Below are 14,071 nucleotides of genomic sequence, written 5' to 3' on the forward strand. Positions count from 1 at the left end.
GCCTCTACAGACAAATCCATGGTGACGCACACCAAGTTCCCATCATCTCTGATGGTCTTAGGGATTGTGAACAAGAGCTATGTTATTCCACCTTGCTTCTTTTTGCAGGGGCTCTCTGAGCCTATGTCACCATCTTCATCAAGCTGATGGACCCAGTGGTTAAGCCTTGAATGGAGTGGGTTGGCCAAGGGAAGACCGTGCATGTTTCTGCTACTTTCCACATGGCCTTCACAATACAGGAGTGGCTGGTTGATTTTTCCCAAAATGTGATATCCAAGCTCCACTGATATGAACCTCCAACACTGCTACTACATCTGGGATGTCATCAAGAGGGAGACCAGCCAGCAGCTCCACAACATCAAGGACTCATTGAAGGCCACCATCGCCGATGTGACAGGCAGCATTAATGAGAACCACCTGATTCTGGCATCCAGTCGCTTCCATGGCCGCATTGAAACCGTCATTGTGAATGAGGGTAGTTTTACTAAACAATCTGTTTCTTTAATAAATCTAATCGAATATATGTGCCATTTTCCTAGTAATATATTTTGCCGCTTTAATATCTTTCTTTTCCCTCATATTTTACTTGGTTCTCAAACATGAATGCATACACACACATACACACAATGCATAAAATTTCATATATATATATATAAACACAATCCCTGATACAATTTGTTACACAAGTGCATAAGCCACTGTCAGACATCTGAACAGAAACTACAGCATTGCATCTGCTGTCAAACAAGAAGCTTCCAATTATACTGGAACTGTGGACTGCAGCCCAAGTACACATTCTGGGATAGGCTACACCTTTCGTTAGTATTTGCTGAGGATCCTCTGCAGCATTAAAAGACAGTCATATCAGTTGATCATGCCATTCACATGAAATGTCTCATCTGACCAAAATATCTGAACAACAAAGCAGAGACCACTGCACAAGTACATCAACATTTCCTGGCAGAATTGAGCCTTAGTTACTGTGATGTAACGTAATTAACTCATATTTCTGAAAATAAAAATGTTTGCAGTTAAACTTCGTATGCAAACATTTATATGATATTATAAACTTTATGTGCAAACATTGATATGGTATATAAATAATACCATTTATATGGTATCATTTAAAGTAAATTTAACTGATTATCACAATTTAACTCAATAATTATAATAAACTTAATGTACAACTTATAACAAACCCTATATATTCAAAATTACTAACATTCTAAACATTGAGAAGTTTCAAAATTTCTGAATCTATGTAACACCAATTACATTTATAGATAATATTCAGAAATATTTGTCAACTAACTATTACCTTCAGTGTACAAATTCTACACAAGTACAGTTATTTGTAAATAAATATCGACTCGGAAAAATTTGTATGTGATACTCCATCATATAGCATAAAGAAAGAAAATGTAGCCATTCTTTTACCTAAAGCTATACATACACTCACATTAAATATATTGAAGCACAAGAGCCAGAATTAATTATCTTTAAGGGAACTTCACCACTGCACTGCAAATATGCAACACTAATTACAGTCATTTTAAGTTTTGCAATAAAATTAATAATTTGTGGCTCCAGAAACACAAAATGAACCACAAACTCGTTGTAAGCTAACAGTTCAGCAAACTACAATTGTCTCTTAAAATTAAACTGTACAAACCAATTTTCAATGCTAAAGACAATGGCAGAGAGAAAGTAAACATTCTTCAAATAACACCATATACCAGATTAGTAGTTGACTACCATATATCGAACCAATATAACTCATTCTAAACTAAAACTTCATATAAACTGTACATAGCCCTTTAGCATTCAGATTATTCAGTCAAATGTAATGCTTATTTATTCACATTGTTTTGAATTAATCCTGCATTATCTCGTAGCTTCAAGATTTCCATGATGTGTTAGTTTATTTATACAATGACATTGTATAGTAAGTGTGAAAAGCCAAATCTTGCCAATTTGAATATAAAACGTAGAATATTTCAGCTGGATATGGCTAGTTTAAATGCTAAAGGCTTAATACAAACCTTTATGAGCAACATGTATATCACTGGCAAAATGATAGTAGAGCTGCACTTTGTTATTTTCATTGAGACAATAAAACAACTGATATAAGGTCAATCTAAGTATACAATAAACAGGCTATTTTAGGAAATTTAAAGCAAGTGAATTACATACCTGTGGTATCCTTTAATGCATCATCAGATTGTTCCTGGAAAGTGAAGAAAAAAAATAACTGATATGACTAATAGCAACAAATGAAAGAAAACACATACAGTAGCAGTACATTTTTCATTTTTACTTTCATTCATATTATGTCAAATTGCTTATCTTTATATGTAATATAATTGTGAATCAAGATATGTGTATATGTGAATCAAGATGTTTTTATGTTTCAAGAATTTTAAGTGGAATTTATAATTGGTCAACTGTGATAGATATAGGAAACTGTTGAATTTCAAGTAAAATAATCTTCATATTAATGAAATCATACCATATCTAACACTAATTATCAATTATGAAATGAAAGTAATAACTTGCACTAAAACAAGGAGTGCAATATAGTTAGTAGAACAATGTAAAAGGTGTAGTAAATTTTAATTACCTGTAGAACAGTTCCAGTGTCTTTGTTCGTATCTGAAGAAGAGATAGGTAGTTCCTCTTTAAACTGGTCTTTATCTAAGGTGTTATCTGCCAACATATCTGATGGTTTGGTATCACTTGAAAGCAGTCGATCCTCAGTAAGGTCTCCCACAGAAGTTTTGTCAGGGATCAAAGAATATCCATCTGGATTGGTGGTGTTTAAGAAGACATCTGTTAATGCCACATCAGACGTCTCCGATTCTTTCTGAAAATTAAAATAAAACACGTTTCTGTTACCCCTCAACACTGAATCATCCTATATTTATCCTTTGCTCACTGTAATATCCATTAGTACCTTATTCTTATTGAATGCTTAAATTATTGCTGTATTCCATTTTTTACTATAATGATTTTTATCCTATTATTATAGAATAATAGTACTTTCTTCTTTGCGATTCACAGTGATTATTGCTGTGCTACAGGTAAAGCTCTTTTCAGTTATGAAATTCAATTGTTGTTAATGACCACAGTACGTCTGTGTACTTCACTGGTCTTTTTCATGGATAGCATTATCAAACTGACATTGAAATTCTAACACTAAAGTAAACTAAGTGAACACATCACAGTAGAGTATGATCACCAGGAGAGATCCAGTGTTCCTGAATCCTAGCAGTTTTATCAACTTTGCAGGTTAAGCATTAAAAAGGAACAAGATTATTTCCTAATATGTGCAATGATTCTGTTTTTCTTGAATTAATAAAAAATATCATGTACCCAGTGAAGTATGTTTCTCAGTGTTTTATTCATGGAAACAACAGAGGCTTGTCATGAGCTGTTTAGGTAATGTGTGGTTGATGCCAAAGTAGAGAAGATAAATTAAGAGTGGCATTATAGGCACCTGATGAGTGGAGTTGGTAAATAAAAACTGAAACAAGCCCATCATACATACACATTTGTGTATACTACAATCTGTCAAGAAGCACACAGTTTCTGTTTATCAGATTCGTTTACAAAGCATTGGACAGCCTGGGGTTCTAGTAGAGGACACTGGCCAAATATGCCATGTAAGAAGGCTGAACCTGAATCCACATGTCGCAAAGTAAGCCTCTTAATCACACAATAGATTTTTGTTTTTCAGCCAGAGTAACACCTCCGAAAAATAGTATACTAAACAGTGACAAGTGGAAAATACATAGAAGACAATAAATTATCTATAAAAATATGACAAAATTCACCAACCTCATCCATGTTGTCTGTATAAGTTTGTTTTCTGGAAATAAAAAAATAATTCAACATCAGAACAGTAATTTCAGTGGATTAAAAACACTACATTACATAATACTGTTACGCACATCTAACAAGTTTAAAATTCAGTTTCACACACCTGAATACGAGAACATTGTATTACATATTAACTAGTTAAAAAAGCACGAAACAAAGTTGCTGTTTTATATCCAATTGTCACATTAACAATGGCAGAAAGGGTTTTAATGCACTTCTTGTTCATAAAATATATTACTGTCAAATGAGAATGGAACTTGTCAGCTCAGTAGACGGAGACAACACAGTTTGCTAAAGTGAACAACACATTTAATTCATTTAGCATCTGAAATAAAATTATCAGGATTGATACATCTCCCAGTGTGACCAGCAACACTCTAGCTAAAATAATCATCATTCATCATTAACTTTTAACAGAACTGGTTGTTATATGATGATGGGAAATAAACAAAGAGACTCGCAAGCACACAGGATTCCTGAAGGAGTCTGACATTGACCAAACATTCGATTTCCTCGAAGATATTAAGTCATCGAAGCACTGGAGAGATGATGAAAATCTACAAGGACTAACTCTGAGAAAGTACAATAACTGAAGTATAAAAAAACCTTGATGGAACTCAACTGCCTCAAGCTTTTTGTAATAGTTGCTCAAGGTTTGCTATCTTGGATGAAAAGATGAACTTGAAAGCTTGGTCAGTAATTGGGGCTCCAAAAACGGAACCACACTGATGAGGGAGGAACCGCAATAGAGGGGAAGGAATCTGTAAATAGGTTAACAGACTGCTGATGTGAAGCTGAATGCAAACCAGAGCTTGCATTTGGAACTGTTGATGCTAAGGCCTCCACGAGTTCCTCAATCACCATCCTCACAGTTGCAAGAATCTTGTCAGGAGGGCCCCCAAACAATCATCGTCAAAATACCAGACATGATCCTACAACGTCTATCTAGCGCGAATGCGCAAAACGTGTATGACGGTTTTTTAAAACAAAGTAAATAATTTTTTTTTAAACTAAATAATTTTTTTGGCGATCTTTCGATAGATCGCCAATAAACTTTCAAAACTCCCGGTGAAAACAGAAAAATCCAACTTATGTGGGTGAGCTTGTTTCGAAACTCCGCCATTACACATCAGTCTTTCGCTTTCCGTTTACAACTGATTCTATATATTCCATTAGATTCCCGTAAATGGTGAGATGGGGCTGATTACCAGTAGATATATAACGAAGTAGTACTTAGTAACAAATAATCAGTTATGCTTTTATAAAATATAAACAAGTCATTATAGCGGTTTGTGTTTAAAATGGCTACAATGACTTTCCCCACAATGAAACCATAATTTTCTTCTAATATTCCTATGTTAGTTTGACATTTTTACACGATTTTTGAAGATTCACGAAACCCAAACACTATTATATCTATTATATGCTACTATGCCTTTATATCTGTATTATATATAAACACCGTCGCTGATTAACATGTCTCCTACCTTTTTCCACTCCAGTCTTGTCCAGACCTCGTTTTTCCAGTTCACTGCGAAGATCCACAACCCTGAGATCTGTTAACTTATCACAGACCAGGGTATGATTTATTATATATAAGTGACTGACGAGAGTTGTTGATCCCCTGATATCACGTTGAAGCAAAACTTAAGGACGCAATTAATAGTTTCAATATTTATTTACACAAGTTAGCTCCCCTTCTAGTTGAAACTGCCTCTTTTGTTGTAGCCACCAGATGGCACATTATGACATGACCCTCACATTACTGTGTCTTTGACCTTTATGCTTTATAACAAAATCAATTCTTGCTCATATTTCAGTCAAGACTCACCTTAGGGAACTCCGCGTTCTTAAATCTTGTATAACATAAGCACGTATCTTCTATTATAGCCTGGGCCAACTAAAGCCGCACCATATGTATCTGTGTGACGTTTTTTTTCTCTTTTGTTTTTAGTTTTTCTACTCCGGCTTGACAACCGGTGATTTGTTTACGTCCCCTCTAACTTATTGGGTCAGCAAAATTGCTATACGATAAGCATAAGATTTAAAAAATAGGTACTCGGGTCGATTTGTTCAACTAAACTCTTCAATGTGATGTCCCAGCATGTCTGGAGTAAGTAAAAGATATAAGTTAGAAAAACTACTCTTGTAAAAATAACTATTTTTAAACACAAAGCGGAGCCTGGCTCGAGTTCAAATCCTTTCCATTCTGGAGCCGACGGGACTATGCAGAAGTTATGGGAAGAGACCAGATAGTCTTATTGTTTGCCTCATCTAGGACGTGACAGGTAGTGACTCCTTTGTTCATACCCACATAATGGATGCTGCGGTAAATGGGAGGGTCACTGCTTCCGTAGCCGAACGGAACAAAATCCTTAAGTATCGGGACTTGTCGGTGAATATCTTATTCCAGCCTGAGGTGTTTGAGACATTTGGAGGGGCTAGACCGTTAACAACGAAGTTCTTGGTTATCGTTGGCGACTCGCCTTACCGTCGTGATGTTAGGTGATGCCGGTGAGAGTGCTTGGCTGTTCTGATGACTTAGCTTCGCCATCGCCCGCGCTAATTCCGTGAGTGTGTTGGCTTGCATCAGTAAGTTCCGTTGAACCTTGTAGTGTGCGACCAATAGGAGCACCTAGTGTTGAATTGGTGTTTTATACTTTCTTTCTTTCTCGTTTTCTGGCTTTTTTCTTTCTTTGGTTTTGTATTATATATGTAATTATATATAGTGTTATATATGTAATTACTAAATTCAAATCATGATTTTCATGGAATATTTATGAAATAAAAAAGGTTTAGTATATATTTGAAGAGAAATACATGGATATTAATAAGAATGCTGTAGAGCACATACTCATCACAAAAACTGACTGTTGCTGTGTGATGGAAGAGGTGGGGACCCCAACTTCTCTCTCTCACCCATAATATCATCAAGAGCAGCATCTGTTTTAGGGATGAAGAACTTATCCAAAGGTGTTTGCAGTTACAGCACTCCATCTCTTTGTATAGCTAGTGTAGGACTGGAATCCTTAATGGACTCTTCTTGTAAATTACAAGTTTGCGTAATGTCAAATAAACATGTTTTTAATTTTTCTCAATAATTTAATAAAATAACGAAAGTGTAAGTTACGAATGGACATGCAGAATTAAGTAGAGAGAAACAAATAACGCCAGGTTTATTCAATATTTTAATGGACCTCCTTTAGAATGAGCTGCATCTACTCTTATGGGCAGAGATTCCACCAACTTTTGGCACATTTTCCTATTTCATCATCTCTATACCACACTTGAATGAAGGATTGAATGTTTCTACTTGTTTCATTCGAGACCGTAGTGACTATACGGTTTAAAAAAAATTTTTTTTATATATACTCCAGTGGTTTTCGATGGGCTTTAAATTTGGTTAAGATGGAGGTCAAAGATGCAGTGTTACATCATGTTGACAAAGGGAATCCATTGAATGCTTGCCAACAGGAATTGGGGCGTTATCTTGCTGAAAAATGCTGCCACAGTTTGGAAATTAGTCGATGCTGTCTTTTATGCAATGCTCACAATGAAGTTTTCCTTCAATAACATGACTACATCCAGTTCCCCCATAGAAAAATAAAAGCCCAGATCATTATTGCGCTGGATGTTTTAGCGTTTTTAAGAAATGGTCCTGTGTTAGAGAATGACCATCTACTAATCAAACAAAATTTGGGCAATCATCTATAATCTGAATCATTGTCTCGTCGCCAAAAATGACCGTTTTCCGGTGTTTAAGTACTCTGTCATAGTGTATGGATATCTTACTTATTAAGAAGTAGATAGTTTAGCAGCTTTAAAGCACAGGCGCCTGCTGTACAATCCGTAAAGAAACATCAGCTTCTTGCCAAAATTGTTTGTATTGATTAATAATATAGAAAGAAATAAAGACATGAGGAATTGTTGGCACTCCGTCGAGGGTTCCAGTTGATCCGATCAACGGAACAGCCTGCTCGTGAAATTAACGTGCAAGTGGCTGAGCACTCCACAGACATGTGTACCCTTAACGTAGTTCTCAGGGGTATTCAGCGTGACACAATGTGACAAGGCTAGACCTTTGAAATACAGGCACAACAGAAACAGGAAGAAAGAGTGAAAGAAAGTTGTGGTGGAAGAGTACAGCAGGGTTCGGTACCATCCCCTGCCGGCGCCTTGTGGAGCTTTAGGTGTTTTCGCTCAATAAACACTCACAACGCCCGGTCTGGGAATCGAAACCACGATCCTGTGACCGCTAGTCCGCTACCCTAACCACTGGGCCATTGCGCCTCCACTGAGACATGAGGAATACACACAGAATAAATAAAAATAACAAACATAATACTTGGTGTGTTTTATAGTGAATAAAATTTATTTCTCCATATATTAAATTCTATGTGGTCTCTCTCACTTCTTTATTACATTCTGTGGTTGCTCTTCTTCCCCTCTCCCCCCACTTTCATGAATACAATATATCTGGGCTCCGACCCCTCCTTTTTCATTAATATATTCAACTGTGGGAAGTGTGTGTCGGGAATAACAGTAATAAAATATAGCAACAAATATGAAGGAAATAAATATATTAAGACAGTAATGTTGGAGTAGAGTGAAGATAGGGAGAAGGCAGTACGTATATATATATATATATATATATATATATTTATGTGTGTGTGTCTGTGTGTGTGCATGCGTTAAAATATGGAAGGGCAGAAATATGATTGGATGTCCAAGAACCAAGCACTACGTGACAAATGGAATGCAGGATGTGGATGATATATTGGCTGGGGGGCAGGGTTTTATTATCTGTCTGAGACACCCTCAGCCCCTCCAAATCAAACACTTCAACATGACTCAGACCTCAGTCCTCAATTTGGATTTCACATAGATCCCATAATATTATAAGCATCAAAACGAGGCTCTTGCATACGTCCACTCATATTACTACCACCACCACCACCACCGCCACTGCCACCACTACTACCACCACCATGTGTAACCATCATGATCCTACTGTGTGACTGAGTGTTGCCAAACATATTACCAGGTCCCATGTTCTGTCCCATCCCCCCACTGTTACCAGGTCTACTATTGTCAACAAATGCCCCACTGGCATCACGCCCCGTTTTGTCCATGGGGTTACTAAGCCACGGTTCGTTGGATTGGTCCATGTCTCCATGCATGTGGGACCAGTTGTCCACTTTCCTATCAACACTGCCAGAACCCCAAGGAGGTCTCTGGTCAGGTCCACCACCTAGAAGGAAGAAAACATAGAAAATGTATTAATAAATACACGAATATGAAAAATAAAGCGTGAAAGGAATTGATGTCAAAATAAAATGAAGAGAATATTGATGAAAAGAAAAGACAAAAGAGATATGGAGAAGAACAGGGCTTAATCCTTTAGCATTCAGATTACTCTGTTGAAAGTAATGTTTTTTCATTCACATTGTTTTGAATTAGTCATGCATTATCTTATAGCTTCAAGATTTTAATGAAGTGATTGTTTATTTTGAGAATGACACTGTAGGGGAGGTATGAGAGGTCAGATCTTGTATAGAAAACAGGTAAAATATTTGGTCTCAATGCAGCAAGTTTAAATCTTAAAGTGTTAAAGGAGGAAAATGGGAGAGGGGCAGTAAGAGAAAGGTGGAGGAAGGGTGTGAAATTGTATTCACAAGGCATGACTGTAGAGTAACAAGCTTGATTCTCAGCCACATGGACCTGGGTACAGTCCCACCGGGTGGCACCTTGGGCAAGTGTGTTCTACTATTGCCTCAAGCTGACCAATGCCCTGTGGGTAGATATGGCAGAGAAAAACTGAAAGACCATCAACCGTATGTGTGTCTTTGTCTCCCACTAGCATTTGACAACCAGTGTTGGTGTGTTCACATCCCTGTAATTCAATGGTTTGGCAAATTTCAAATTTTGACACAGGGGCAGCAAAATTAGAAGTGGGAGTAAATCGATTATATCAACCCTAGTGCTTAACTGATACTTATTTTATTGGCCCTGAAAGAATGGAAGTCAAACTCAACTTCAGTGGAATGTGAACTCAGAACATCAAAATAGACTAAATAACATTAATGAATTTTGCTCAGCCTTCTAACAATTCTGTCAGCTCAGTGCCTAAGTGAGAGATAAATATTACCTTTTGGTATTAATACCACTTCTGTTGCTCTTTATTATTTTTTGCTAATCCCACTGGCTATTTGCAAGGGAGAATTTGACTGCTATGTCTAGCTGGACGTCTGCCATTGAGAAGCTCAAGGAAGAGCAACATCATGTGACCTGACAGTTGCAGCAGATGCATTGGAAGATTATTACCTGCCAGTGATATAAACATGGGTGCCTATATGAGAGGTCCTCATTTGAAAGAATAATTACTAGGCAGGGAAAAGAGTACTGCATTAATATTCCTGATGGCAGTGCCATGGCATCTGCAGTCTAATGATTGGAATAAGGAAGATAAAAGAAGGGGAGAGAGAACCCAACAAAATAACAAGGGGAAACTTACCAACAGAATTTCTCACCCTGCCCAATCTATCGTGAGCTGATAAATTTCGTCGATCATTATCACGTCCTCGATCGGGACCAACATATCTTCGATCAGGCTCTCCATTTGGTCCCATATCTCTTCTTAATTCAAAGGGCATCCTGGAAGTAAAAAAAAAAAATCAGATACAAAATTAGCAAATTACTTTGTAACATTGGCGTTTAAAACTTTGTGTAAGGGACAATGTATACAGGCTGATCAATCAATCAACATTCACCTCAGGTGGTGCTATTATTTTTTTATTTCTTTATTTCTTATTTCTTTACTGCCCACAAGGGGCTATACACAGAGGAGACAAACAAGGACAGACAAACGGATTAAGTCGATCATATCGACCCCAGTGCATAACTGGTACTTATTTAATCGACCTCGAAAGGATGAAAGGCAAAGTCGACCTCGGCGGAATTTGAACTCAGAACGTAGCGGCAGACGAAATACCGCTAAGCATTTCGCCAGGTGGTGCTATTATGTTAGATCAATCACTGGTCGAAACATATCTCAGTTTATAAAAGATTGTTTACACCAACACTGACCCAAAACTTATCTACACAAACTCTCACTGATATGAAAGATGATGTTTATAACAGCCATACAGCAGCTAGTGTGTAGATCAATACCAACCAATAGAACAGTATAAAATCAAAACTAAAAAAGTTATGTTTAAAAACACAAATTACCTGTTGAGTTTTTCATCTGTTCGAGAACGATCTTCAGCTCGTCTTTCATCTCTGACTCGAATATCTCGGAAAGGACCCATTTCCCTTCTCATCATTTCTCTTTCTTTACGTTCATCATAGCGGCTTCCACCTTCTAAAGCTCTGCTGTCCCTTCTATCGTAATGTTCAACTCGTCTTCCGTAATCAGTATTCTCATATTCATTATAGCTGAGAGAGAAAAAAACCCCAGATGAAATGAGATATATAATTGTGTGTATACATGTATATATATATAATGAAATATGACAACTTTTACATTAATGATGCTTATTGAGGCAGAAACATGTTCACTCGTTTGCAGAGAAAACAGACGGCTTTTTCCTTGGTTCTTGAAATTGTATTTCCTCCTCAATCAGAGTCAGTAGTAATCACCAGCAGGTTTTTGTTTACCTTCTCTCAAAGCTACGATAATTTCTATGAATCAGAATTGATCTTGTGTGATATTTAGTATACCTTTATTCAATTTGCAGTCACTGACCACTGAGTCAAGATATACACAAACACACTTCACATTAACAAACCTATTCTACACCCTGATCGTACTTTAACCTCTTATCACTTAGCATACAGCTGCCTCCGTCCTTACTGTAGTCACACTCCACTGAACAGAAAAAAAAAACCTAGTTCTAAGAAAGCATACTAAAACAGATACAGGAGCATGATGCAGTCCTTCATCCCATCAGATCATGTCACACCATCGATGTCGGTGTGGAAGATGGATATTAAAAGATTATTACCCTCATCACTGATCAAGATAATATTTTAAAGAACTCAATGCAAATACAGATGTGATATTTTAGTAACCAAATAACTGAAGCTTGCGTACCTGTGAGGTCAAGAAGCTTGCTTTCCAACGATGTGGTTTTGGGTTCAGTCCCAAAGCACGACACATAGGACAAGTGTCTTCTGCCATTAACCCGGGCACACCAATGCCTTGTGAGTGGATTTGGTAGACGAAAATTTAAAGAAACCTGTTGTGTATAAATGTGTGTGCGTGTACTTTGTGTTGACATCATGTGATGGTTGTAAATAAGCATCACTGTCATACCAGGGGTGTTGCTTGTTTTCAGTCTTCCACAAAAAACATGCCTCAACAAATTCTGTCTGAACAATGCAAGCTTCAACATGTTCTTTATTTCTCTAAAAAGCCCAACTAAATGCAAGATATAAGCAGATCAGCACTTATTATGCAAGATAATATATTGACACTGAACAAATATAGGTACAGAGTAGCTGTGTGGTTAGGGAGCTAGCTTTGCAATCTTGTGGCTTCAGAGTTAATCTCATGATGTGGAACCTTAGACACATGTCTTCATCTATAACTTCCACAACAAGTGGAAACGTCATACACACACACATGTAATTTTCTATTTATGTTTCCCAACTACCACTGCTTCACAGCTGACAGTTTGTTTTGTTTATGGGATTGCAACTTAACAGTCTTGTGAAAGACCCCGAATAAGTATGAGAGTCATTCTGTTCAGCAAAACCCTTCAAGGCAGTGTCCCAGCATGGCTGCAGCTTATTAAATGAACTGAAACATGTGGGGTAAAAAGTATAGGGTGCGAATATATAAGCATGCACACGCCACACTTAAGAGGCCAAAAGGTTGAGAAATGCAATAGAAACTTTAATTTAGAACTGTAGTCAGGCAATAAGACATCAACGACAAAATATAGTTTCCAGCATTGGCAACTTACCGTGATTCATTCTGGAATGGAAGATCAAATCTAGAGGGGTTGCCAGAACTGCTCATCCTGGAGCGTTTGCGTTCATCCCAAAGTTCTCTGTCACGAAAGCCACTTCGATCATGAGGTCTTTTTGCAGGATGTCTCATCTCTTCTAACCTGATATTAAACAAAAAAACAACAAAATCAAATAAACAATAGCTATATTGAATGACAAGCAGTTATAAATAATATGAGATAGTAAACAATCATCGTTCATCGTTTAACGTCCGCTTTCCATGCTAGCATGGGTTGGACGATTTGACTGAGGACTGGTGAAACCAGATGGCTACACCAGGCTCCAATCTGATTTGGCAGTTTCTACAGCTGGATACCCTTCCTAACGCCAACCACTCCGAGAGTGTAGTGGGTGCTTTTACGTGTCACCCGCACGAAGGCCAGTCAGGCGGTACTGGCAACGGCCACGCTCAAAATGGTGTCTTTTATGTGCCACCCGCACAAGAGCCAGTCCAGGGGCACTGGCAACGATCTCACTCGAAAATCCTTCTCAACTATAAAACAATTAACAACCAGGACACCAGTTAAGCTAACAAGGTACCTCTATGTATGTAGTCATTAAACAAACTAGAAACGGCACCCAAAACTTCTGGAAGCTGTCCTCAACTTTCCAGAAAGTAAAAAACAAAATGTTGACTGCATTCAATAATGTAGTCCTACATTATTTCTAGAAGAAAAACAATGATCAAACAGAAAAAAAAAGTAGAATGATAATAGATAGAACACCTTTGATTATAGTTCTATGTAATCTGGGCTGACTTACGTTTCAACAAAACTATCAAAGTGTTAATATCCACTTAACAAAAATAAAGCAGTAAACAGCCCCCAAATAATGATAAAAAGTATTCTTTCTGGTCATGGCCAGTGGAATATGAAGATTGGCTGTTATTGCTAGCAGATAAAGCAACTACACCATATACAGGCTTCCTCAGAGTTTTTTTTTTTTTTTAATCGGTCAGTGGTTGTGATAAACATGATGTTGGATAAGTCAGAGGGGATGTCTTATACCCTCCATTATGAGATCAACAGATTAGCATTACAATATCTTTACATATATATGAATCTCAGTTGAGATTACTTTCCACAATTAGGAAAAATCCTACAACCTAATCACCAATCTAACAAACATGAAATTGTTCAAAGGGAATAAAATAAATTCAGTCAAGTTGTATCAGACA

At 37.2% G+C, this 14,071-nt stretch overlaps 3 protein-coding genes across 5 annotated transcripts in view; all 3 read right to left on the minus strand.

Moving 5' to 3' along the window:
- The window catches only part of LOC106879417 (uncharacterized), a 7,574-nt gene extending 1,999 nt beyond the window's left edge, over positions 1–5,575 (minus strand). The window contains exons 1-4 of the mRNA XM_052973928.1: positions 5,367–5,575; positions 3,838–3,868; positions 2,621–2,863; positions 2,194–2,227 (exon numbers count right to left, since the gene is read on the minus strand). Of these exons, the coding sequence (XP_052829888.1) occupies positions 2,194–2,227; positions 2,621–2,863; positions 3,838–3,846 (286 nt within the window). The 5' untranslated portion in view covers positions 3,847–3,868; positions 5,367–5,575. The remainder of the gene's footprint in view (positions 1–2,193; positions 2,228–2,620; positions 2,864–3,837; positions 3,869–5,366) is intronic.
- The window catches only part of LOC106879424 (SAFB-like transcription modulator), a 63,492-nt gene that overhangs the window by 26,420 nt on the left and 23,001 nt on the right, over positions 1–14,071 (minus strand). The window lies entirely within an intron of this gene.
- LOC106868918 (scaffold attachment factor B2) overlaps positions 8,229–14,071 on the minus strand; it is a 13,499-nt gene continuing 7,656 nt past the window's right edge. For both annotated transcript variants that reach the window (XM_014914379.2, XM_014914380.2), the window contains exons 9-12: positions 12,849–12,995; positions 11,110–11,316; positions 10,394–10,533; positions 8,229–9,130 (exon numbers count right to left, since the gene is read on the minus strand). In XM_014914379.2, coding sequence (XP_014769865.1) covers positions 8,757–9,130; positions 10,394–10,533; positions 11,110–11,316; positions 12,849–12,995 — 868 coding nt within the window. In that variant the 3' untranslated portion in view covers positions 8,229–8,756. The remainder of the gene's footprint in view (positions 9,131–10,393; positions 10,534–11,109; positions 11,317–12,848; positions 12,996–14,071) is intronic.

The sequence above is a fragment of the Octopus bimaculoides genome, chromosome 17, assembly GCF_001194135.2.
Source record: "Octopus bimaculoides isolate UCB-OBI-ISO-001 chromosome 17, ASM119413v2, whole genome shotgun sequence".
Lineage (NCBI taxonomy): Eukaryota > Metazoa > Mollusca > Cephalopoda > Octopoda > Octopodidae > Octopus > Octopus bimaculoides.